General features: G+C 41.5%; 1 protein-coding gene and 1 long non-coding RNA gene across 6 annotated transcripts in view; one reads left to right on the top strand and one right to left on the bottom strand.

Moving 5' to 3' along the window:
* Positions 1-1,663: 1,663 nt before the first annotated feature.
* C1H3orf85 (chromosome 1 C3orf85 homolog) lies at positions 1,664-25,542 on the bottom strand. Of its 3 annotated transcripts, XR_012588647.1 has the most exons (6): positions 25,477-25,542; positions 18,060-18,196; positions 17,780-17,865; positions 3,415-3,527; positions 2,063-2,528; positions 1,664-1,831 (listed from the first exon to the last, which is right to left on the bottom strand). XR_012588647.1 is itself a non-coding variant. In XM_074597320.1 (4 exons), the coding sequence occupies exons 1-4, from the start codon at positions 25,523-25,525 to the stop codon at positions 15,841-15,843; spliced, it is 330 nt and encodes a 109-aa protein (XP_074453421.1). In that variant the 5' UTR covers positions 25,526-25,542; the 3' UTR covers positions 14,882-15,840. The 3 variants fall into 3 exon arrangements, 1 of the variants encoding a protein (XP_074453421.1); XR_012588650.1 differs by having other exon boundaries at positions 1,664-2,256; XM_074597320.1 differs by lacking the exons at positions 1,664-1,831; positions 2,063-2,528; positions 3,415-3,527 and adding an exon at positions 14,882-15,898.
* LOC141747278 (uncharacterized) overlaps positions 3,418-26,903 on the top strand; it is a 41,356-nt gene continuing 17,870 nt past the window's right edge. For 2 of the 3 annotated variants that reach the window (XR_012588653.1, XR_012588651.1), the window contains exons 1-6: positions 3,418-3,548; positions 5,240-5,419; positions 5,518-5,651; positions 17,424-17,502; positions 20,426-20,547; positions 21,210-22,006. This is a non-coding gene — a long non-coding RNA (uncharacterized LOC141747278). The remainder of the gene's footprint in view (positions 3,549-5,239; positions 5,420-5,517; positions 5,652-17,423; positions 17,503-20,425; positions 20,548-21,209; positions 22,007-26,903) is intronic. The other variant, XR_012588654.1, reaches the window with a different exon arrangement.

Here is a 26,903-nt window from a genome sequence, read left to right as displayed (position 1 = left end):
CCCTCTTCTTTGCTGGTCAAGGCAGTATTGTTCCTTAAATTATATTTTTCTGTTGTTTGCCTGGCTTGGTTAAAGATTTATTAGGCTGATGTTAAAAAAGGAACAGCTACAGGAAACAAACCACACAGCATGAAGATGAGAAGGCTTCCAATTTTGGAACCTGATCGATTTGGGTCCTGGTATTCATGCCAAAATATGGCAGGATTTTTTTAAATTGCATTGGGGTCACTCTTACCAATAAGTGTAGAACTGTTACTAGGGATGCCCACTTGTGTCTTCCATGCATGAAAATATAAGTACCTTATGAGACAATCAAGTTTTTGACCGTAAGAAGCTGCAGTTCTGCGCTATGAGGAACGAACAATCTTTTGAGATATGCTGATTCAAAAGTGAGAGAATGTCAGCTTGAACTCCTAGGTGCGTCTGTTTGGCTTTTTTCCTTTGAACTCTGAGTCTTAGAGCCTATTCAGACAGCTGAAAAAAATCCAAGAAATACTTTGTATTATATTTGTATAGATTGTATTTTTTATATGGAAACTTTTAAAATTTACTTTTTATCTGCTGAATAAAGGGAAGTGCTTTATCAGAGGGAGAAGTTAGGAATTGTAGGACCCGCAATAGAATGCTAGAAAATTGGATTTATGCAACTGAAGATGCCATTACTTGCTAATTGTAGTGCAATTATTAACAAAATAATAAATTTGAGGATAATTTAACATGTAGCAGAAATAACTAAAATGATAAGTGGTTTGCTCAAATATTTATTTTAAAAAGCATTTGTACAGCTCTTCCTGGTCAGAGTCTGGGGACCACAGAAATAATCTGCAGAAATAAATTCCACAATAATGTGGAAATGGCACAGTTGAGAAAAAAAAAAAAAAGAGAGATAACAAATGGAAGTTGCAGATTTTGGTGGTGTTAGATGGTTTACCACAAGGTACAGCTCAAACAGACTGGATAGCTGCTGGTACGAGTGTCTTTACCTAAAATTTCCTTCTTTCAGTGTGGCTTTTAGCATTATTATGTTAAATTGTAGTAGTTGGTTTTGAAATATTAGAAACAGTCTCCACACTGTCCTCCAAACTTTTAAAGCCAGAGGTCCTTCCATGGAATGTTAAATATTTGCATCTCCTTTCATGTGAGCGTGTTACTTTACAGTCTCATCCTGTCTTTAAAAACTTTTTCTCCTTTATTTATGTATCCTTTTTCTTCCTCTCTCCTGTTCATCAAGTGCCCCTGTAGATCTTCATCTTTTAGTCCTTTGATAAGCACTAGAAACGGGAAATGACTTAAAATACTATCTAAAGCATCATTGATGGCACATGAAGTAGTGCTCTTTGAAATGAGCAGGGCTGCCCATGGTTGAGAGCTACGATCTCTCTTCAAAACCTCAGGGAAAGCTCTCCGTGGCTGAAATCCTTCTTTGCAACCGGAGCCGTTATTGACAGCAAACTGCAGCGTAGTGGGTTACCATGCTTCAAGTTACTCTATGCCAGCTATGCTGAAGTAACTGTCCTTGTGCTTACACCCAGCATATGCGAGGTAGTGCTACTGATTTGGAGCTTTTATCACCTGGAGAATCCTGGGTGCGTGTTTGCTGAGATCCTTTGTTTTGCTTTTTCTTGACGGAGAGAACTGGCTTCCCAGAAGAGATTCACACCAGTCCCTTAGCTCAGTGCACCACTCCGTATGGCCACACATTCCTTGCTATTCACAAAAAGTTGCCGCAAATGAGTTGATGCCCTCGTCCGTTTCCTCTGAATGCTGTGGAGAAGAGAAGCCCTCACTCAGGTAGGATGGCTGTGACGTACAGCTCCACGATGTGCTGCTTCTGGGAAAGGGGATGGGGCAGGGGCAAAGGGTGAAAAGTGACCTCGAAAAAACAAACCACAGCACCATATGGGCTGCTATGCAAAAAAATTAACTCCATCCCAACCAGACGCAGTACACATACCAAGTGTGTTCAGTTCACAAGGAAAAGAAATAAGTAGCCCATTCCCCTCCACCCTGAGCCTGTCTGCAACCAGCCTTACAAACTTTCCTGTGAGATCCCCAAACCAACCTGTCAGTTTTCTCCAGCATGTACGGCTGGACGTTGCTGGACATTTTCTGCAGGCCAAATTCTGCCCTAATTGGTGACACCTGTACAAATGCACTTGGCAGTGGAGTTTGGGTGGGACTAATTTCCTCCTCATGTTTACTTAAGGCCATCGTTGGACAAGCAGCAGCAGCATCCTTTGGTCTACAAAGTGGCCTCTGTTAATTGGCAATCCAGAAAAAAAAAAAAAAAAGACATTTCTAGTCACGGCAGTCTGCAACTATGATGGTTAACAGGGTGTGGGTCTGTGCAGTAAAAATAAGAATCTTAATGCGGCTCTTCAGGGAGGCAACATACTTGGAATATTTTTTTTTCCCCCTTTTTTCTCTGCCGCCAAAGGATACCTCATATGGAAAAGGATAAAAATACTGAGCACATGCAAATTTGTGAGCTGCAGTTCTCTGGTTGCAGTTAGACACATAAGCCAAACCTGAAAATAAACCATTTAAAACATAAATCCTTTAGGGAAGACAAAACAACGCCTCTGTCAGAGCAAATAGTTTACCTATTATTCACATAGCTGAACACCTGATATTTCCTGTGGGTTTCCTGGCTTTCAGTCAGGCCTGCCCTCCACATGTGCCTACCCTCCAACAGATTTCAATATAAGGGACCAGAAAGATGAGCTACATCACATGAGTGCAGCGGCCAGTTGTGTGTGGCAGGATGCTCCATATTTTTTCTTCTCCAACATTTGAGAGGGAGCATGGAGTAGTTAATATCCTGGAGCTCTTCCTTCAATATTAATTACTACTCAGCTTAAAAAGAATGTCCCTGACTAGAAAAGAGAAGAGGGTCGTGAAGACCATGCCTGGGTCCAAGAGCTTACAAAGAGCTTTTTTCTTGTTGTTTGGTTTTTTTAACCTATCAGTGCAGCAGCAGTTGTTTCAGTACACCTCAATTTCAAGCTGATCTCAGTTTAACTGTTTTCTGTAACTCAGGAGGTGGTATCTACGTAGTGCAGGATGTGGAATGATACTCACAGGGTTAATTCTGTTTTCATATGCTCCCGTGTGTCCATTACAGGGCAATTAGACAAGGCTGCAGAGACTGGACACCAAGACCAGATGATAATTAATGGTCATGGCCTCTTTCCTGCTTTTTTCTCATGTGCTCTGCAGCTCTTCAGCTGTGTCAAAGCATCTCCCAAACTTCTAAAAAGCCACAGGTAAGCTTGCATCAAGAAAAGCATTGCTTCACTTTCTTCACCTGCAGCTTCATTACACAGGTGTGCCTAAACACATGATGCTGCAGTCATACCCCCCTGATAAGTCATGGTTTGGGGAAATACTTCCTCCTGCCTGCAGCGGGCTTACCTCTGTAACTGCAAAGATCCTCAGAGTTGAGGAATTGATGTAGGAGCCGGATGGGAGCTCAAGGGTGAAGCGTCTCTTCGGGCAAAACAAAACACAACACCATGAAGCAGAGTCTGTAAAGCAAATAATTTGAGGTTAGTTTTCCGTGTGTTCCTCTGCTGTTGCTTGAGACTATCTTTCTGTGGGGTGTTGTGAAGGAGGCTTGCTGTTTCTCTGGGACAGAAATGGGGTCTGTTGGAGAAATTATGTATAAGATGTTTCTACCATGATGAGTAAGGGTGGGGTAATAAGTTTGTTTCTTTTTTCCTTTGATCGATTGATCCCTTCAAAACAGTATGGGCTGATTTATTTGGCTAAAATGATATCATTGGTGTTCTATTTATCTACAGAAAAAGTGCAGCTGAAGCTGCCACAGGTATAAGAAAAGCTGTTTGTATTTTAAGCATCTGTCCATCAAGTGTCTTACCGTAAATTCATTTCAAGTAGAGAGATCACTAAGTGACACCTTTTCATCACTATCAAACTGGATTTGGACAAAGGATTTTGACGTAAGACTCTTTGTCTCTGCCATCATTCCTAAATCACAGACCTTTCCTATTTCTGCACGTGATTTAAGGAAATACAGTTGTGCCCTCAAATACAAAATGTGGGCTTTTTTCAGAAGGAATGCCTTGAGGCTTCTATATCAGCTGCTCTTTCTTCTGTCTGTGAGAAACCTGCTTATCAACAGGAGGAAACAGTTAAAATGGCTCTTGTAGGATAGAGATACTGGTCTATGGTGTCTTTTATGACTATTTTTAAAAAAGGCTGGTAAGCCCAACTAGGGTATCGATGAACAATTAGTGCAGTGCAGGCCTCTTTCTTCACCTCAGACATCTGCTTTTGACAAAGTGGTGATAGTGCTGTACACAAATAACACTTGAACTGCAGCAGAAACACCATAATTTCCTAAACAAGACATGGGGAATGTAAACGGCACTCTAGGATAATGAGCAAGTGTTAGCTAATTAAATTTTACCTGTGCGTGTTATATTCTAACTCTTGTTCATGTTGTAGGTAGAAGACTAGACATGGGTGGGTTGCTTAAAATTAAAATAAAAAATAGAACCAATATAGTGTAGTTCTCTTCAAACTCAATTAAAGTAGTTACCACTTTAAAAAAAACCAAACAAACTAACAACTTTTTGAAGGCAGGGAATGGCAAGATTACACTTTTGAATGTTCTTACAAGTTCCTTTATCTTGGCATGCAAGCAAGCTGCCAGTCATAGAAAATGTTTTGGCAGTAACTTTCTGACATTTCTGTGTGGGAGGTGTAAGAAGAAATAGGGAGTTTGCTCTTTGCCGTAACCATTCTCTCAAGAAGTGACTTTTTTGAGGTGAAGTTACTTTCTGAGAACTAAGCAATGGGGGTTGACTGAGGTTTCCAAAGGAGGGAGTTGCTAGAGTTATCAAATGCCCTTTTAAAAAAAATGTATTTGTTCATTATTTTTGCTACCTGAGCAATAGCCTGATGTGAACAGACTTGCATGCTGGGTCTGACCCCTCTTCCACCAAACTCCAGCTTTCTGGGACCCACGTTGGATGCCTTGGGAGGCTTTAACAACTTGTGCGTGGGTCCTTGGAGCCCTTTGGGTGGGGAACAGCAGGGAAACCAGGAATGGAAAGGAGCGATGCCCTCAGCAGAGATTTCTCCTCCATGATGACATCTGTAAGCCCTGGTGAGCTAGGTTTCTTTGGAAACAAGACTCCACGCAAATCCTGCATGTTCAAACAAAGGGTGGATGGTCTCTGCTTCCCCTGAAGCCTCTTGTGGGTCCCCCCAGCCGCAGGCTGAGCTGTGTGCGCAGAGCCATGGCTGGCTTCTCCCTCTCCTCTCCTGACTGGTGGAGATCACAGAACTGCTGCGCCTCGTTTAAAAACCACACACGCTAATTTGACCCTAACCGAGCCTGCTCCATCCGAGCTTGCGTGTGGCAGGTTTCCACTCCATTTCAAGCCTGCAGGTAAGGAAACCCCACAACCCTGCCCCAGTTTCATCAGCAGGTAAAGCCTTCACGCAGGGTGATGCCACTTCCCATTTCTTTCCTCTTCCTCCCACCAGGAAGGCAGACATTTACGTCAGCAGCCAGATGTGTAATCCCAGCATATGGCCCAAGCCCTTTTTGGATAAAGGCTGGAGTCTCCGCTGTGATCTCTTTTCAGCAGGCTTGCCTCCTTCCATTAAGCCTACTTAAGGTAGGAAGCAGCACAGTGACACACTGTTATCATTGTTCGTGTAATGGTAAGCGCTCTGGGAGGTGATTAAATTGCTCAGCCTTCCCCATGTTAGTCTTGAGCCCCCCCGCCCCGAAAAAATAATTAAAAAAATAGACTAATGCAAGTCACAAGAGGCAGGGGGAAAGAAGGCTTTTGGAGGGGGAAGTGTAAACCAGTTTCCTGGAAAAGAGCGCTCTGTGTGCAAGATCTTTAAACTGTGAAGGTTTTCAAAGGCCGTGGTCACAGCCCTGCTGTCGAGGAGCTGTTGAACTGTGGCAGGCTGCAGCCAGGCTGCAGGCAAAGGAAACTGCGATTCTTCCTTCGAGCTGGTGTGAAATTAAAAGCCAAAGGCCAGAGCTGTTCCACTAACTTAAAAAAGAATAAATGAAGGGGAATTTGAATGCGAGAAAGCCTGGCATTTATGAAATGGTTGGGACGAAAAAGGAATTATTCAAAAATCCAGCCATTTTTTGAGAGGGAAGTTTTTTTCCCGGCCTTTTAGTGTGGTCATGTTTCCCATTTACATTCTTTTGTTTGGTCATTTTCAAATGACAGTACAATAATAGATCGTTAAGGCAGTTTTGGGGGGCATTGGCATTTTGGGGGGTGAGGGGGGTTGTTTTATTTTTACTTTGCAAGCCATGCAAGCTCAGCATTGGTCTAAGGAGAGAGAAGCAGAGTTAACCTGGATCTGTCTTCCATTTACTTTGGAATCAAAGTGGAGATTTGAGTAACATCTGCCCTTTACCATTACTTTTCCCTGAACAGCAGCTGGTGTGGCCATTCCCCACTCAAGTTATCGCTTTCCAGCCTTAGAGCCGCTCCTGCTCCTTAAACGGCTGTTTTGTTTTATTTTTTAAGGCCCTCTTCAGCAGCACCTTTGGTCACCTTCCTTTTGCTCCTGGGTGGCATTTGAGCCTTCCCCAGCTCTGGAAAGTCTCCTTCCTTTCCCAAGGAGTCTGTCTCAGGGCCCTGTGATTTTCCAAATCCCAGAAAACAGGTCTTTCCTGTGAGCCGCATCCCTGGCCACTTGCACACCCTACGTTTTGTCTTTTCTCCTACCTTCCCTCCCGTTTGCCGTGCACTTTTGCATGAAAGCCAGCGAGTGTCCAGGCATATCCAGCACTCACTTTGCACACAAACCAGGTTCAAGTGAACTGAAAGGATGAAAGGATTCATCTGCAGCATTCAAGAGAGAGGGTACCATCACAAACATTTACAGAAGTCAGTTCTGAGGAAATGCAAGGCAATGGCTGCAAATCTACTGAAACTAAATCTAAAAGGTCACCCTCCACTTTCCCGTTTCCAGCTACCTCATACATATGCTTTCCCTCCTCAGCGGTCCTGTGCTCGTACGTGCCCCAGGCTCCAGGCTGCATCTGCTGGAAACATGCTCTTCCCAGCCAAACCCACTTACTCCCATGGCCAATCTGCTCTCCTGGAAACAGACGCAGGCTTATTCTTTGATTCAGTTTTCACTCTCCCAAACCATATTTCCTTCCGGTGTCTTCAGGAGGATGTGTTCCCACTAAATAAAGACTCGCTCCCCATTTTGGAGGGGAAGCTGGGGGAGTGTTCCAGTAGCACTTTATGTCCCATAGCGGGTATTTAACTGGTGTATTTAACTGTTTCTGGAGTTACCAAGGAGCAATGCCTCTGTTTTCCTCTGCTGCCTTCCCAGATACATCAGCATTAACCTTTCAGTGTGAAATATCTCTATCTGCTGAATTTTCTACTGGATATCAGTTCAAAAATTCACCATAATACATGTCCAGACCTTAAATAGGAAAAATACATGCAGCTTATTACGAACTCTTGAGACCGGGCATGATGGTAATCAACTGATTTAGGCTATCAGCCAATACTTACTTTTGAGGGGGGTAATCTTGGGCTTTACAGAAGGCATTAGGATTGAGACTCAGGTTTTATCAGATGACGTGTAGAAGAATGACTTTCACAACTGACATCATCTTGTAAGAAGAAACTCTTGAGTCTTCTTTAGTTTTCAAAACCTAAGGCTTTTTTTGTGAAGGATCTGCCTCTTTTGAAGCTATGATAATACTATGCAGAGGAAGAAAAAGTCGGTTATGCAGTTAATTCAAACAAGCTGGATCTTTATAGGACAAAAAAAAAACAACTCTGTCCAGAAGCCGTTGTAGCCTAGAGAACCACTAGCAGTGGCTGGCTTTTTTACAAGGCTGTTTCATTAAGTAGTTTTGTGAATTTAAGTTGTTTTTTTGCTGCAACCAGCTGCTCTTTAATGAGAACGGCACTTTGTTTAGATGTTTATCATAGAATGGTTAGAGTTGGAAGGGACCTTAAAGATCATCTAGTTCCAACCCCCTGCCATGGGCAGGGACACCTCCCACTAGACCAGGCTGCTCAAAGCCCCATCCAGCCTGGCCTTATAGAGATTTAACGATAGAGCTGAGCAACACTGACTGTTCTGGGATTTGTTCAAGCTGTCTTTTGAGTGAAAATGCTGCTGTGGCCCTGCTCCCATCTGCTCTTCCTACCCTTTAAATTAGGGCAAGGTGTTCAGAGGTATTGAAAAGAATGTCAGTTTTACACCACTCCTTTGGTCTTTTAAATGATCATGTTCCACTATTAATAACAGTTCATAGCCTTTTGACTAACCTGGTCTCCTTTGAAAGTGCTCAAAGAAAGTATTACTGTGTAAGTGGGTGAAGTGGGGCCACGAGGCTGTGGGCTACTGCTAAAAAAGTGGCTCTGCTAAACACAGAAGAGAATTCGAGTAATTCAGAGGGGTATTTATGCAAATGTAAGTAAAAATTCAAGTAGCCTGTCTTCATTCTCAACTTTTAGCTCAAGTTCAAGTGGCATGACTGTCCATGCATGAATATTTGTGGGCTGAGAATTTTAATTGTTTTCTGCTGGTCAATGAAGTGAATACCCAGTAGGAGCTGTGCTTGTTCCACTTAGAAAAAAAAGACAACACAATACGATTGTCAGGAAAAATTCTAGCTAGGCACTCTATGTTAAAATGTAATTCTGTAGCTTCTAAAAGCTGTACTATTAAAAAATAATAATCATAAAAGCTGTAACATTAAAAAATATATAAAAATAACTGATAAAAATCATAACTCTGATTTGCTTGAAATTATTAAAACCTCTTTCACTGACATTGAGCCCAGGAAAGAGGTGAAACTGAACTTCACACTCTAAGAATACACTGCTAGCCTATTAATGTATCTTGTCTATTGTAATGATCTTTCTATTCTACCTGTGCAATCTTTGCATGGATTCATCACTCTCCAGTGTTTCTACTGATGAAGTACCTGTACAACTGCTATTGTTAATTATTTCTGGAGGCACAGTCTGGCACTGGTGTACCAGATTAGCAGGACACCCATATATGCTGAAAAAAGCCTCAGATCTCATTACCACCTTGTTATTCCATGGCACTTCCCAGCCTTTTTCTGGAAAACCATTTTCTCACTGTGGACTGTTATGCCATCTTAACAGCCAAATTTTCTGGTTTAAAAAAAAAATTATGTGGTATATATTCACTTGTGTTAATGCACTTTTGGAGAACTATAAAGCCTACAGTTTAGCAACCACCAAGTGTTCCTTTCCATCTAGGACACTTTCTCGCTATGCAATCTAAGTGATGGAAAGAAAAAGGAAAATGAATCAGGCATATATATAGCGTGTCCTCGAGGAGTCTTTCTATAAAACTGTTGTGTAGTCACAAGTTAATAAGAATCCTGTCATAAGATAATGAGACAGAAGCACTTATAATCCATTATTTTCATTGGACGTAATGATTTGCACACATTGTATGCTCTTGTACTAGGAAGATAATGAATTCACGTCTGTACTCTTCAGTGCTGTGAGCCATTTCCTGTATAAACATACACGCTTTAGGATGTTCAATTTTAGAGGATGGTAAAATCAGCTCTTTGACTTGATTGAGTCTGATGCTGCAGGACTTGTAAAAGAAGGCATACCATTTGTATCAGGGTCAAATGCAAAGGACAGATCCAGTCCTTTGCCAGTCAGCTTACTGGCACAGATGAGCTACTTCTACTCTTTGCTCAGAACCAAAACTGGCAATTTCAAAGCATTTCTCTGAGTTCCCTTTCTGGACTAATAGTAGTGGCAGTTTCAAGCTAGCAGATTTCAGGGCAGATTAGTTCAACTTGAAAAAGTTTCAGAGAAAACTTGTCAGCCCAGGCTACCCAGTGAGCTTCTGAGACAAATGCAGTTATCTATTCCTGGTTCTCCTGGGACTCATTTCTTCTAATCAACTGGCTGCGATGCAGATGATGGAGTGGTTTTGTGCGTTAATCTCTGCTTGCTCGTTCAGTGTTCTTCAAGAAGTTGGTTTTAGGAGGGTGTGCATAATGTTTTCCTCATGCATGCTGGCTGCCCCTTCATTTCCAGGCATGCAATTTTGTGTTAGTTTAGACCTGGAAATGAAGGCTCTGCCCACCTCAAATAATTCCCTGTCCTCTGTTGTCACTGCTTCCACTAGTAATATAGCTTCAAAGCTTTTAGTGGGGGAAAGAGGGGCCTGGCAGACAAGCAATTCTCTGAAAACCCTTCAGCTTCCATTCCTGGTTTCAGATTAGTATGTCTTAATGACAAAGTTCATCATTTCAAGGAAAGAGACTTTTTTGTCATTTTCTTGTTTTGCAATTGCTGCTGCATGTGCTGTTCCTGACACAGTTGACCTGATAGATCAAGGCAGCCTGAACATTTTAGTGAGGCACAGAGTAATCTGTGGTTGCTATAAACAGTACCTGTGGATGTACTTTGGCTAGATCTAATCCTTTGGCAATTATTGAGGGAATGAAAATAGACCTTAGCCTGAGGCAGAGATGATGAGAAGGGAGTAGGGAACTGTGTAACCCTGATTAACAAAAAGCAAGATTATTTTCTTATTGGAAGGAAAATTATTTCCATAGTCCACAAAGTATAGTGACTCTGATTGAATTGTTTGTATGCTTAGCAAAAGGTAATTATCCCATATGGCATATGAGTAACAGCATGGGTTTCTGTTTTCCCTTAGGTTCACTATGGTAAATGTTTATAGATAGACTTCCTTATTTCTGTAAGCACTTCTAAATTAAAAACAAAAAGTCGGTACATGTAGCTTTGCTTATAGTGTAATGGTAGCTGCCTTCTGAGGTACTATAGCAAAAATCAGACTGCGTCCTCCCCACGGTGTAACGTGGAGGTCTATGTCCCATTCCATCAGAAAGCTTGTGGTAGGTTTCTCAGCTCTGACCCTCCTACCTGAACTCCTCAGCAAAGGTAACACCATATAAATACTTGAGCAAAGACACTGAGAGGAAGCAGCACTTTGTAGTTCTCTGTGCGAGATTCATCCAAAGCATGTTTGAAATTGCAGACAAGATTCTTTTTAGCTCATTCTTCTAAATAACTACCTAATCAGTTATATCGCAGTGCTGAGCAGCCACCACCAAGATCCATGGTTGTCTTCTTCGCTGCTTTCTTCCTGTCGTTGTTTTCTTGTCCTTAGACAGTTCTACCTGCATTTTGAGGATGCCAGACCAACTGCTTTCTCATGGCACCTTGCACAATTGGGCCTTGGATTTATGATAATAATATTGACAGGAATTGTAAGGATTTTTTTTTTTTTAAGCCTTCCCTGAACTAGCTCCCTGCTGCGCAGCGTCTTTCAGTCACGACCAGGACATAATTGAATTATTCAGACAGGATCTCACATGCTTATTCAGTCCTGCCAAGGAGGCAGTGACTGGCATGAAATCACCTTAGCAGTGGTTCTACGACCGGCAGTAAGTAGCTGAATAAGAAGTGTCGCTCCAAGCTGACTATCTTGTAACTCCTCATAGAGAAAGAAGCTTTTATGGGTCGATCCTAGAAGGCTGAAGTGCACCAGTCTGTCGCTTCTTCCTCCCCTACCTGGACTGGCACTGGCATAGGGAAAGCTTGCTTCACTAGGGAGGTGATGGTTAAATTCACATTACGGGGCTCAGTGAGTATTTGTTTCACCTCGAAGACAGCCAGACTCAGCACCGCGCCTGGCTAGCGCTGTGGTAGGACATGACTTCGGTCTGGGCTCACGGGGAACAGACATTTGCTGTGTCGCCACATGTTGATCACCTTTACAGATGTCCAGCTGGATACCACTCGCCTCTTGGAAAACGAGTCATTACTCTTTTTCCAGCTAGTGGAAAGCGGACTCTGCAGGTTTGTTGTCATATTGCTTGAAATACATATCTCTTCAACGGTCTTTGGGACAGAACAGTAATTACTGATGTTTGTTTACTTAAGATAATAATCACATACAAAGAATGCTTATTTCTTTTCCTGACTGAAGTTTTCAATTTTGGATAATTTTTCTATCTTTACATTCTAACTCCTGATCTCATTGCTTCCTATGGGTGATGCAAAACACTAATAATCTATTTTCCACTCTACATGGAGTGGTTACGGCAATGCACCTGCCTCAGGTGCGTGGTTTGTATATTTAATCAGACAACGTAAAATTGTTTTGAACACAGCTCACTTTTGCTGGCACAGAGAATTACAGCAGCAGGTATAGATTAGATGAATATTTTGTCTCAGCTGTTTTGGTTTAAACTAAGACAACAGAAGATCAAGCGCAAAGCAAGTGCGTGACAATAGCGTGATACAAGCTCAAGAGCTTTATGCATTAAAATAGTGCGAGGCCCGGTTCAATCATATGAATTACCATAGTGATGAAATAGTGCGTAGGTCTTTTATTGAAAACCGGCTGCCACCATTCTGTTTGTAGACACCATTTCAGCTCATAAAATAAATGGTTCTTTCTCATTACCTCTGTATACTTGCCTGTTCTGCTGAGCTTATAGAAAACAGTGTATCTTAGCATTTACCCCATATTCAGCATTTGTAAGGTGGGTTATATATAGGTTACTTGGGTTCTACAGCTTCCCCTATTTGCTCTGTTTGGAATTACTTGTTTTTCTCATTAAAACAAAGCCCATGGAGTATTAATCTTTTCCTTTAATTATTATTGGAGAGATGGGTTTTCTTACTTCTCCCATTACGTCAGACTACACTTGAATCTTTCATCTGGTTCTCTAACAAAGCAAGACTCCTACAGTTGTGTTGTCTGGGTAGGCATATGTTTATCTCCTACGTCTAGCTGCAGTAATTTTTTAACCTGTGGGCTGTTTTCAGTTCAACTTGACAGAGTAGCAGAGATCGGAAAGGTAATTTGGTTCTAAGCTTTGCAAAATTAGAGATCCAAGTAGCTCAGGGAATAGATAAGTCCTCTGACTGAGAAAGGGGTTGCAGCATGGTTCAAATCTGACTTGGCACCAGAGAACCACCGTGGGAGAGAGACCCTGTAAGTGCCTGAGCTGAGGATGACCTTCTGCTGCAGCCAGTAATTAACCATGAGATACTTGGGCATCCTGATTTCTGTCATTCTGCTGATTGTAGGCAGTCATCCTGCCCACATCACTCAGAAAAGAGGTGAAAACTCAGGGTTCCCTGGTGGATGTTCTCCTGCATCTGCCCAGCTGATGTCTGTACGGAGACAAACCCGTCTCCAGCTTTCTGTGACCCCTCTTTCTCTCTGCCTGTTCCCTCTCAGGTCCCTCCCGGGACTTCTGCTGTCTCTGGCCTCAGGGAGCTTTGGTATTTGTGTGGGTTAGAGGCATTTTTTTTCCTCTAAAAAAGCTGCAGTATTCAGAAACTAGCTAGAGGAACTGCTCTCTGTTGTGCTAGAAGCAGAGATCCTGTGTCCGCAGGCCCATATTTCCACCCTCATGACCAGCAGAACTGTACTTGAAATTCTCTTTAGTTTAGCCCTTGTTTTTGGATTTGTCAGTGATAAGGTACTGCATGTGTATCTGTGCTGTGTAGAAAAGCAAGGGGGGAAAACCTGTGGGTGGCAACATAAAGACATGTGGGAAAAGGTAGTGAAAAAGAGTCCAAAGTTACTTGTGTTAAAGCACTGAAACAGTATACGAAGCTAAATAAGAGGAGCAAATTCACAGGGTAAATATTTTTTCTTGTTATTAATAAATGCAGAGGAAGGAGTTTAACATTCAAATGCCTGTGAAAGCCATTTCCTCATTGTCATGAGTGGCATGTATTTTGATAACACGAAATAAGCACCTCATCCTCCACTGCTACTCATGCATGCACAATTCTTCCCATTTAATTCAGCAAGACTAATTATCTGAATTAGTGACATTAGCTTGAAGCTACAGCTTTGCAGATTGAGGCTCTGGCTTTCAGAACAACTTCTTTAAAGGAATTAGTCATGTCTAAGTACAACAGAACTGTCAAACTGCATCCCCTGGCTTTGTCTGCTGTTGTTGGTGGCACAGCCGGCCTTACACAAGACTGTCCTCGTGGCAATAGACTTAAGGCAGTGGTTATTCTAATTTCCTGGCTCTGACAACCAGGAAATGGCTCATAAAGGCTGGGCAGTTACCTCATCAGCTGATAGTAGTTGGGGTAATGCGCACTTGGTTTCACCTTCCACCTCATGGGTGGACTCTGTCACCCACACTCCAGGGATGCCTGTTCTCCGTTTGCAAATCAACTCCTGAACTAACTCCCGTTTTGGTTTAACTTACCATGCAGGCATGAAAACTGCAGCTAATTCTCAGGCAGATCCCCAAACCCTGCCTTGGCAGCAGCCACATCCGTTAGAGAGGCAAGGCTGAAAGCAGCAGCACTTCAGGAACTGATGCGCAAGCAACTTGGGCATCGCTGCCCGCAGAGCGGCAGTATCTCTGGGACCAGCAAGGTGCCCAGCTGGAGGAGGCAGATGCTTTGATTATTACTTTACACCCACTTAAACTAAAAGGCAGTGCTTATCCTTACAGTCCTGCTTTTTGCTATAAATTGAAGAGTTTCAGTAACTCTGTCATGCCCGCACTGTTATTGAGGAAAATAGTGGAAGGTTTAGGATCTGGAGCGCTCACTTATCCAAGGTCGGGCAGCGCAGGCAGGGGAACAGAAGGGACGGGCCATGACTGTGTTTAACTAATGGGGTCTTTTAGTCTATACATCATTTGTCACCCCTTATCTTTGAATGAACTGTTCAGAATAAAGTAGCGTGACTGAAGATGTGAAATCCTATATGGCAAATACTGAACTTGCACCTCATTTATCTCTTTCAAGTGTTTAATGAATTTTCAGCTTCAGCTAATGAATAATGGCAATTTCAGGCTCATTGTCCCACCCAGGGAAATTAATAATAGCCTAAGGATAGTTTCATACCTAAGAACATGGCAGAGATTGCCAAAATGCCAGAACGTGCATTTCTTTTTAGAAGATACAACATTATATTTGAATTCATTCCAGTCAGTATACAGTCCATATTCACAAAGAACCTCAAATCCACAACACATAGAAACTGCTCTTTAGGGATAAAAAGTGACTCTGATCAAGTTCCAGACTCAAGAACTTGGCATAAAGAAAAACATTTTATCATCACCATTTTTATTAGAAAAGGAGCCGTGACTAAGTGTTTCCAACAGCTCCTACTTCCACGGAGTAAGAAAAAGCAATTCACAGTGGTAGCAGCGGCTTCAGTTGGTTTTGGCATTCCAGACCAAGTACAGAAGTTTACATGTGGAAAGCAGAGCATACACATGATATGGATGTATACTATAATATCTACTAATTTGAGACCAGTACTTGAAAAAATGGGCATGCACTTGAAGTGCAGGAAGTATGCTCTTCTTACTGGCCAAACCTGGAGCAAACGTGCTCTACTTCTCTTATCCACCCAAAGTGACTGATTTCCGTTTCTTAACTGCCTCTCAAAAGTGTAGCTAAACTAAAATACTGAAAAATAGAAACGTGGTTTTCAGTCACAGAAGCGGGAATGTACATTTAAAAGCAATTGTTTAGTCAAACAACTGTTTCACCTGAAAACACAGTTTTATGGCTTTTTTAAACTAATCTGCTAGAAGTTAATGGTTGCCTTGTCTTCATCTTCTTATTCAACTTGCTGTGACTTATATTCATCAGAAGAAGTGAGATGTAAAATAGGTGGTGTGAGAGACTTAGTGTGTTAATTTCTGGTTTAGACAGTGGGATGAGATAAAGTCATTTTATCAAATACATAGTGGCAAATACATAACATGCCATATCCTGACATTGCCAGATACGAGACATGTAGGATTTAATAGCTCATCCTTGTCTGTTACTGCAGGTGAGTCCCAGACTGCTGTAGCATCTCCGTGTAAGATCTGATGTTGTCACTACAAAAGATGGAATAAATTGCTTTTAGAAATATTTTGGAAAATTAAGTTAAAGATCCTGTCAGAAACTCTGGTCTTTAGATTTGCAAGCTTTTGCAAATATTTGCTTCTGGAAGCACAGCCCCTGAACCAGATTCCTGCATATACTGTATAGGCTTGCCTTCCTTGCCCGTCTCAGAAATACCACTAACCATGAGCAATAAGGTTGATAATCATTGTTTTGCTTTATCCATAATGTTTTTTGTAACTTCTAGCTTGGTGTCTTTTCCACTATATGCCTTCATAAAAGCTCTGGATTTTAATTTCTGTCATATTATCATTGGGAAGTTTATTTCAGTCTGGGAGTTAACCAGCCTCCCTCTGAAATCATAAACGTGCTTCAGCGGGACTGCCTATAACTGTGTTTCTGTAAACTGGCTTTAATCCTGTCATATGACAATCATAAGGATTATCGTTCTGGAGGCATAACTCATCTAGCAGTATGCCTGGCAGCTGTCAGGATCACAGCCTTCGGACACATGTATTGGACAACTGATAATTAGAGGTAGTTAGGCATTTTTCTGTCTGCATAATTTTTCTAATGGAAAAGACAGGGTTGGGTTTTGGTTTTTTGGTTTTTTTTTTTTATTTATTCCAGAAAACCGAGTAAAGTGTCTCCAGATAACTTCAGATTTGTCATAAGGTAGGAATGACTACTGCCAGCCAAGCAAGCTGCTGCCCATATCTGTATTAGAAATAGTGAGAGCATATCCTGGTGCTTCCTTCCAGTGGCCCAAGGACACCAGCTGAAGTATTAGCAGGAGGGCAGGGAAATATACTGAGTTTTTAGCTATTCTCTTCCACTTTGCTTCTGCTCAGTGCGAGTGAAACTGGCATCACCTTTCAGGTGGAACAGTCCTAGAAAGTTCAATTCTGAGACTCTCCAAATCCAATTCTTGTCTTATAAAAGAAAAAAGTTATTTTCAAAAAACGCATTTCAAAATGAAACTTTTTCTCGCTTCCAAAAAGAAAGCTATTTTTAAGTCAATATAATTCAAAATATATTCAACTCAAAGTGTACTGTGAGAAGAAGTTTACCCATTTTCCTATTGGTGGTTACAGTCAGACTGATCAGATTGCTGTATCTTAGTAACTATTTTAAGCACTGAAACTTGCAGTTGTATGAGTTTAGTTCTACCCACTCCTGTCTGTTTCAAAGGACTGCAGTATCTTCATATGAGAAGTGTTTCGCAGCAATAATGCGTGTATTCTGCATTGTGCTTGTCAAACCGAGCCATTTAGCAATTTTACCCTAAATTTGACAAAATTATGCTCCAAAAATCTGTACATTTTAGCACAGTCCTAAACAATTTCTTTATGACAATTTGAAACACTTCATCTCTCATGTGTGCTGATCTATAAATACTGGTTTTACCAACTGCTATGTCTCATTCTCTATTTTGTTCTACTGAGTTTTTATTCTACACTGAATACAGTTTTGTTACTGAAATAGATGCGGTTTTTTATCTTGTATTTTTCTCCTCAGGAATTGCTTTCTGTCTGCTTTTAAAATCAACTATGCAGGATATATTGCTGCAGTTTAGCTTCTATGGACTTCTAAAAAGGTATATATTCTTCAAGCTTTTAATGAATTCTTCCAAAGCATACTTAAAAAAAAAAGAACTTGCCACAATAAAGTGACTATATGTAAATAACTGTAAAACTCGGACAGTAAAAACAAATCTTCTTTAATTTTTCAAGATGCCTCTTACGATCGGGTTTGTTAACGTGTCAAGTTATGCCACTAGGACCCAATTGCCAGCACTCTTATATTGTTACCTCCTTAGGTACAGGCATGCATTCTGAGTCTATGAAATGCTCCGTTGAAAAACCCCATCGTACCTGGCAATTGAAGGATCAAAGGCAAAAGAACTGAAGTCCATGTAGTATTGTGCTGTGTCTCTCAACGCTGTCCATGATTCTCTAACCTGAAGTAGATGAAAACGTAGAAGAATAGTCTGAGCTTTGATACTGAATAAATAACAGCGTGTGATGACTGAGCAACCTTGCCTGCGTTGATAAATCAGAGAGGTTTCCTCCCTTGCCCCACCTGTTCTGTGTTAATCCCAGACCTGCGCTTTCTTTTTTTCAATAGATGCCGCAAATTGATGAAAGAAAATACCTGTTCGGCTACAGTGTATCCCCAGGCATTCTGGCTGCTGCTTGGGTCCCAGTAGATCTGAGAATATGGTATCTGTCGTTTAAGTCGTATAAATTGATTTGCTGATTCTTCTGTCAGAAAAGGTGCTCCAAGGACACCTGAAATGGAATATCAGAAAAATATTTTAGAATGTGCACTTCAAAAAACATATTTATACCCAAGGAGCATGTCTTTGGACCTATAATTTATTTAACAGAATTAAAGACGGTCCTAATTTAGATCTTCAGAAAGATTTTTTTTTTAAGCCTGCAGTTAATAAAGCAGCTGCTGTAAATCATTATTTCGCTGTTGAATCCAAAGTAAATAAAGTTACAATCAAATTAAGAGACTAACTTATTTTTAGTACAAGACTTTGTGACAAAAAAAACTCCTTAGACTGGAATTGCATTAGTCTCAGGTGTGCTGTGAAACCTGAACTTTTTTTAAAAAACCTAAACTTACCTATGAGTTTAAATATCCTTTCTAAACTTCCTCCTTTCGATGTAGTATTTATTCTCATTAGTAGCAGCATAGAAATAGCATGCGTGGAAATTATTCTGTGAGCAAAAGATATTGCACTTCTAATCTTGTTATCGCATTGCTTTAGACAGCTTTTGAGGTCACCCTGGATGCAGAAGTACTTGCAGATCTTCTTGAAATAATCATTCTGCCCAAGAAAAAGGGCTGAATTCCTCATTAACTTCATATGAAAGGCCCTGGTATAGGAAAACTCTTTTCCTTTTATTCTCTAGTGTTTGAAACGTAAACTCATTTGGGGCTTAACTGGTCTGAAATTGCATGTCAGTCTGAATCATACAATTTTTAATGAGCCGCTGATTAAGTTGAAACTCGGATACGTCTGCCAAGCTGAGGCTAGTGCCTGTAAACAGCTGTGCTTCAATTTAGCAAAGTGGGTTTAAACGGACACCTGAAGATGACCTGCACATACCTGGTACAGGTGAGCCAAGAACCTGAACCCTTGTGTATTGTGTCTTACAGTAGGAGCTCAGCAGGGCGAGCTGTCGCCTCACAGGGGGCTCTCCAATGCCCTTATTCCTGAATTTCTCGGGGGAGAATCTAACTGAGAATGTCAAATGCTCAGCTGAAATCAGTTCACTTCCTGTTATCACTAGCTTTGCCGACCATCTGCAGCATGGCCAAACCTTCAGCTTTTTAAATAGAAGCAAGCATGCTGAATGCATATATAGGTAGCAGCTGCGTGAGCTGGAGTATTTGCTGCTCCTTTTCACTTTGTTTCTTTTCGTAGCCAAAAAATGCTCGAAAAGAAAGTGAGAAAGTGCTTGATTATGCAGTAACAAACAAAAAAGGAAGTGAAGGTGGTTGTCGTCTTTGCTCTTAACAAAGACATGAAATAGTGCTTTAGAAAATTTACTTAGCAAGCGAAGAAAGTCCCAGTACTTCTTTCCTACATCCATTTCTCCAGATTCCAAGTTTCTATAATCAGAAACTAGAGACAGAAATTTTGGGATAAGGAGTTTTCAAGGAATACCATCTTTGAAAATATTAACAACTCCACAGATAAATCTAAGTTCAGAGATTTGTTGTGAAGACTCTTGTTAAATGAACTGCTCTCTCCCTTAGAGGACTGAGGAATAGCTATTCCTGTATGTCAGAAAACAAGTAAGATTTAGCCCTGGGGAAGAAAAAAATGTATTTCTTGCATTTTTCTATTAAGTTGCTACACTTCTGTTCCAGAGCTGCACAGAATAAAACTAAGCTTATGCCAAATTTCATTATTTCTCTGACAACTCATTATTATCCAGTAAAAAATCTATGAGCTGCTAACTTCTATTTAGTGAATTTTGTCTAGTATTAAACATTTTATAAAGCCGTGCTTACATTTCTGAACTAAGATAACTGATCTAGGATCAGAAATTGGCTCAGTAATAGGCTTCACTTTTGTTTAAGTGTATATATACTTAGTAAGGGTCATTAAACATTAAATTTTATCACCAACATGTGCTTTGGCTCTCCAGCTACATGGGGAGCTAGAAAATAAGATCATTAAGCAGCTCTGGTTTTTGTGTTTCTTTTCCCCACTGCCGGTGTCGTCAAAAAATGAGCTTGTGATTCTGTTGGTGGGACAGTGGGGTGTTGTCTTGGCTACTGTGGCGCAGAGTCCTGCGTCTTAAGGATATTAACTTTACATTTTTAATATACAGTCTGCTCTGGCTGTACCTGTAGCCACAGAGAAATGCCATCCCTAACCATGCTGAATATTCACGTTGATTAAAGCCCACCTGCCTGCTCCGAGGGGAGGCGGGGGTATCAGCTCTGCTTTTGGCTTCTCTTGCCAAGTTTCACATCCAGTTCTCATCCTTTTCCAGACCCCAGACACCTCTCCCAGACCCTTCCACCTCTCACCTTTAGCACCTGGGAGCATCTCTACAGGGCTTGTTCCTAGCTGGTGGGGCACCCCAAAGATGCAGGAGTAACAGAAGAAAACTGGGTAAGTGCCTTTGCATTCAAGCTAATCTTTTAGGATTTTAGGAGTACCTGGGCATAAGACTAGATGGAGTTAGGAGCAGGTGGGTAACGTTAATGAAATGGCTCACAGTGCATGAAGGTGATCAGAGGGCTGGAGCACCTCTCCTATGAGGACAGGCTGAGAGGGTTGGGTTGTTCTGCCTGGAGAAGAGTAGGCTCTGGGGAGACCTTATAGCAGCCTTCAAGTACCTAAAGGGGGCCTACAGGAAGGATGGGGAGGGACACTCTGTCAGGGAATGTAGCAATAGGACAAGGAGTAATGGTTTTAAGAAAAGAGGGGAGATTTAGATTAGATATTAGGAAGAGGGTGGTGAGACACTGGAACGGGTTGCCCAGAGAAGCTGTGGATGACCCATCCCTGGAAGTGTTCAAGACCAGCCTGGATGGGGCTTTGGGCAGCCTGGTCTAGTGGGAGGTGTCCCTGCCTATGTCAGGGGGGTTGGAACTAGGTGATCTTTAAGGTCCCTTCCAACCCAAACCATTCTGTGATTCTGTAAAGTTGAGCTGAAAAAAGATGAAGAATTTCAAATTGTAGTGAAACAAAGTTAACTCACTGTGAAGAGCAGTCAGACATATTGTACATTAATATTTTTATTTAATATCATTTTTCCTCTTTTCTCTTAGATAAATATGTTATTTGAAAAGCACATTTAGAGATTAATGCCCCAAAGGGAAAATACGAGGAATGTGTGCGGCGAATGAACTATTGCAGGGGCTGTATCAGCCATTACCAGATAGTGTTTCCTTTCATCGTCTCTTGAAGATTCACTCTGTTCTCGTGTGAAAAGCAAATTACAGAAAAAAAAATGGCTGATTTTCGCAAGCAAATGCTTAGCTCATGTAATTAGTGTCTTCAGCAGGTAGATTTGTCTATCCTCTACATGTAAATCTATTGTCCAGAGGGAAAACTGTTAGTAATCTTTACTGCTATGGTGTCTTCTGCGCATCTAATTTTGAATTAGTGTGAACTGGTGTAAGACTGAACTTTAAAGAGGGGAGACAGTGGTAGAACCTTGTCATCTTTTTCAAAAGAGCAAATGTGTCCTTAATCCAGCACTGACTACTATAAAAAAAAAAAAAAAAAAAAAAAAACAAAACCAAAAAACCCCCACACCCAAACAAACCCTCATTATGAAAAAGGCATATCAAACAGCTTGGAAAGTCAAGGTAATAATAAAAAAGTATTACAGTATAGCAAGCAAACTCCACTTAGAATATAAAACCAACCTGCATAGATCTTAAGTTATTGTGCATTAAAATCTCTTTATATAGACTCAAATGGAAGCTTAACTCTATTGTGCAAGGATAGATTTCTAGAAAGCAAGATGTTGAGCTGGGTGCAACTGCAAAATCTTCCCAGGAAGACATCTTTTTCTATCAGCTGCATGTGCAATGATCTACTTCATCACACAGTCAAAAATGTGAGTATGGGATTAAATTTTGACATCTTTGTATGCTTAGGCACCCATTTAATTGATATGCTTTCCCATTTTTAAAAGCTGAGCAGTAGGAGCCATTGCGTGCTTTGCAGTCTTTGGGGAGAGCAGGCAAGCCACCGTTTGCATGTCTAACCGTAGAGTCAAATGATAAGAAAACAAACCTTTAAACTTGCTTTAGTACAGGATATGCTTCTCCCCCACCCTGCTGGAAGTCTTTTTTTATCTAGATCGGCAGTATTGTAGAAGCAGAACAATCTCAAGGCTTGGGACCAAAATTTATCCCTGGTGTGCATCTACCACAGGGAAAAGTGGTTTATGTCTGATTTTCTGTGATATTTACAAAAAAATGTGACAATTACTTAGCAACACTTCAGTCACTCTCTGTGCGCATTGTTATAGGAACTGGAGCTATTTGTTCCTCTTCATAGTTTCTAAAGACTGTTGCAAGTTCCTGACAACCTGAAAACCTAATGCTGGAGTTATTTATATCAATGGAATTTATATGCCAATAGCAGGCAATTGCTTTGGCTCCTTTCTTTTTAGTCTAATAACTCTTCTTATTATTGGCTTTGGTGATTGCCTGGTCAAAATGTCAGCTCACAGGGGTAAGGCTGCCGGTCTTATCAGCGCTTTAGGACAGAGCTTGGAGAGAGGCTAAACTTGGACAGAGCTAAACTTCAACCTTGGACACTTTAACCTTGCTGAGGTGGCTAGTGCTGACGTGTTGGGAACTTTGAAAAAGTAAATCAAATGCTGCAGCTCAGATGTGTTTCTTAAGGTTAGAAATGAGCCAGAATGGACCCCGTGATGCTTCAGCTGTGTGACTTTTTAAATGCAGAAAAGATTCACGAAGCCAGACCCTGGGAGTTGGTCTGAACACCACAGTGCAACAGCGCAAGAGCTGAAAGGGGAGTGTGGAAGCCGTTCGTTTTCTCTTCACAAAAGTATTTCTCTAGGTTATGTGGCACTCCACGGAAATCAAGACATGGTTATCTGTCAGTACTTTGCATGTGCGAGTGGATTGGTGCAGGGATAGACTTTAGGATTCTGATGGCCACCTTTGGGCCAAATGTCACCTTTTCTCAGCTAAAAAGCACAATTACATTAACATCAGACACCTGAATATTCCTTTTTCAAATGGTGAAAAGGAAATGTGCATATGCATACTGGCTATGTATCCCAAAGTGTTTGGATGGTAACAGGCCTTACAACAAAATTAAGTTAGTTAGATTTAGTAATACCTGCTGACAGCAAAATTTAGTCACTGCTTCTTAAGTGCTTTAACACTGTTCATATCACCTAGTCTTTGAAATTTTGGTCTTATCTGTTTATTTTTAAAGCTTGAGTTCTCTATTCTTTGACAATTCTTAATTTTACAGCACCAGACACAAGGGTTCTCTGGTTTAGGAGATGAGAGCGCAGTCATTAGCAATCATTAGAGATACAGCGTCAGCCTCATTCCCTCATCAGCAAAGACTGACAAGTTACAGACAGTCAATGCAGAATTAGGTATTGAACGTATTGCTGGTGTGATGCCAGGGGTCAGGAAAGTTGTCAGGTATGGGTAAATAGCAAGGCAATTTGGCAAAAATCCTAGATAATCCTAGGGAAGGAACTACTTCCCCTGCAGCAAAGTATTAAAAAAAAAAAAAAACAAAACAAAACCAAACTTTGGTCCTGCTCAATGGGTCCTAGCAAAATTTCCTTTGTAAATCCATATGTGGCCATCAGTTTAACCTTGAGTGAATAGGCAAGACACCCCAGTCAGACATCTGAGAGACTTTGGTCATGATTCTAATGCCAGAAGACCACACTCTTGTACCCCATCCCTTGCTGCTGTGCTCTGCAGAGGCTAAAAGAGAGGTTCAGCAAACAGCCCAGCAAGCCTGTTCCCAGAGGTGTGAAGATGGTTTATTATGGGGAGTGATTTATAGAAGCTGAGTTGAGAGTGTGATGAAGCGTCAGGTTCTTGTTAGTGAGTCTTACGGTCTCTGTTTAAATTCACAACCACCTTGATCACTGCTGAAAGGATTCACAATTAATGAAAAACTGAACTGTTTGTGATCAATGAAACTTTTAAGAGCTCATTAAAAATCAGTAATAAATAGTTCTTCCTGCCTTTTGAAGAAAGGAACCGGGTAAAGAGGGCAAACAAGGCTGTCGGGAAAGACAGAGACATAGGGAGATGAAAGCAAAAATAAGTCTTCCAAAAGGAGGGGCATCAGGCTGCTGTGCTTCCAGCGTGGCCTCAGGTGACGTGGCTCATGTCATGATGGCCTTTAGTGGAAAGTAGGTAAGGTTCAGGAAGACAGATAAGTACCCAGAAACAGTCCAAGCCCAGATGCCCAGCAGATCAGGAAGTGCAAGTAAGGGGAAAGGAAGGTTTCTAGGTGACTTCTAACATGCAGACGAGAGACAAGCCCTTTCCATCTCTATCCCTCCCTGCAGAGCCTCACTGCAGCCAAAACTTAAGGTCACATGACAAGGAAGAGAATTTGGCCCTTAAGAGGGTGTACACCTGACTGTGGTCCCAATGCACAAAACACCTTTTTTATTAATTCATGTTTAAACATTGGCTAATTCTGTCTACCTCATTTTGCCTTAGCTCTTCATGTATTTACTGCATGTATGTTGGAGCACTCAGACATAAGAAATGCTTTTAATGAACGCGTGTGGATGGAACACCTTTCCGTGATGCAGGCAATCACCTGAGAGGTCATCAGTCACTTATTGCCTGCCTGTTTTGTTCTAATTTAGTGAGGAATAAATTAATCTCATAGCACGTGCATCACTCATCATGGACTGTACCAGTCTGTGCTTCTTTGGGAAGAGCATTCTTTCAGCCTCGCTGATGCTGCAGCCCTGCCCCACCTATTTTCACTCTGGTCCAAGTTTTACAGGGTGAGTCTCGATTTTAAGTGCCCTGGTTGCAGGGTGCTGTGAAAGCTCAACGATCAGACAGCTTTAAAAAAAAAAAAAATCAGTCTCCTTAAGCAATTCAAATCAGACAATGCAATAGATCAATTTGGGTCCTTATAAACGCATGTGAAATTGTTTCTTAAAAGCAATAATGTCCAGATCAGAATAATGTTTAGGGAAGATTCCAGAAAAACAGCATTAAGCTCTTTCTACAATTTTAACAGTTGAGGAAATCATCCTGTAAGAATCCCTTTCGATTAGGAATGCATCCACGCTCCTGACACCTGAGGGGCTGAGCAGTAAGAGGTTTAAAAGTAGTCACGAGGAGCAGAATCAAGACTGTATTTCACAGAATTTGCTATGCAACGTTGTGCTCACCCACTCTCCCATATGTCCCCGCTGCAGTGATTTCCAGTTAATTCTCTTCCATCGGTGCTGTTCCGGTGGTAACACGGGGTGGGGAGGGGTGATTGCCAGCTGACTATTGAACAAGCCAGCAGGGAATGACATGAGACAGGGTGCCAGGCACTTACCTGTAAACAGCAGAGCAGACACCAAAATTTGAAACATTTTCAGAGACATGGCAAATTATCCAGAAAGTGTTTCCTTTGTAAAGGGGAGGCAGTCATATCGTTTTATACTTTGTTATCTTTAGTTTTATAAATCATTTACCAGCTACCTGTAAATCGTTGGTGCAGGCAGAGGGCAGGGTACAGTTCTTAGTTCAGATTTGCCCTGTATTCCTCTGTTTGTACACTTTGGACTTTGCAAGCTGAGCCTCTAATGAGCCATAATGGCTCATTATTTTGTGGATACATTAACTTCTCCATAAGCTTTATAATGCAAAATAGCACATTGGGCTTGTTCTGTGCGTGCAGAACAGGCAGGTGTCTGCGAGTCAGTCTTCTGCACGAGTGTTTTCCCCTCCTTGTGGTAATGGGCATGAGCGGTTTATAGTCTGATGCGAACGTGAATGGTGGGAAATGGTGTTTGAATCCACCTGCTCTGAGAGCAGTGCGTAAGTACACAGTATGTTTCAGCTGTATAATGCTTGGGCTGAGGAAAATAAACCTAGGATAAAACTGACCGAGAAAGCACGAGGGAGTCGAGTTCTTGCCCTGAACCAAGCACAAGTCACAGGGTCTCTCATTGCCTTTTGCTGGTGTCAGGACCCTGTAGTGTGGGACACTATGAGTTCGTGCTGTCTCACCTTTCCCACCTCTTCAGTTAGATGTTGCCTTTTTATATACGACTCATTGTCAGTAACAGCTGTCTTACTGCAGACCAGTTTATCTTCATAAGCTCACCTACATTGATGACATCAGACCACAGAAAAGCTGAGCTTTATCAGGCATTGAAGTGAGTTGATCTGCAGTTCACTATGACAGGCGTGCGTGTACCCAAAGGTCTGTATGTCAGGGAATTAGACCTTGCTGACGTTACAGGTCAGGGACCAGACTCCATGCTGATGGGCAGTAGTACTGCATTCTTAGGTTCACAGTGAGAACCATGCAGTCTAGACAGTGGAGGGAGCAAAGGTTTGTTGGGAAGTAAAAGAATGTTTAAGTATGTAATTACAGAACCTTATAGTTTTTGTCATTGCACATTGGTGGGCAGGAGGGGAGACTATTGAACAGCAGTTCTAAAAGTGGTGCTCTGCACACCGGTGCCATTTTAACAACAAATATTAATTATCCAAACTTAGGATCAGCTTTCCTCATCTCTTAGCTACTAAAGTAAATGTTAGACGTCAGCATTTTTGCATAAAAATTGTAAGGACTGGGACATTTGCCAATGGGTGACACAGATGGCTGTGACAGACAAGCTCTCAAAAACTGTTGAACCCCCAGAAATACGTTCCAGGAAAGCATACAAGTTATCATTTTATCTCACAGACTTTTTTGGGCCATCTTCTCCAGCCTCTTCCACACTCCTCTCTTAAATGGACCTGCCTTTCTAT

This window comes from Larus michahellis, chromosome 1, assembly GCF_964199755.1.
Source record: "Larus michahellis chromosome 1, bLarMic1.1, whole genome shotgun sequence".
NCBI classification, from domain to species: domain Eukaryota; kingdom Metazoa; phylum Chordata; class Aves; order Charadriiformes; family Laridae; genus Larus; species Larus michahellis.
Note: the sequence above shows the minus strand (reverse complement) of the source record. Positions and strands in the feature narration are given on the sequence as shown.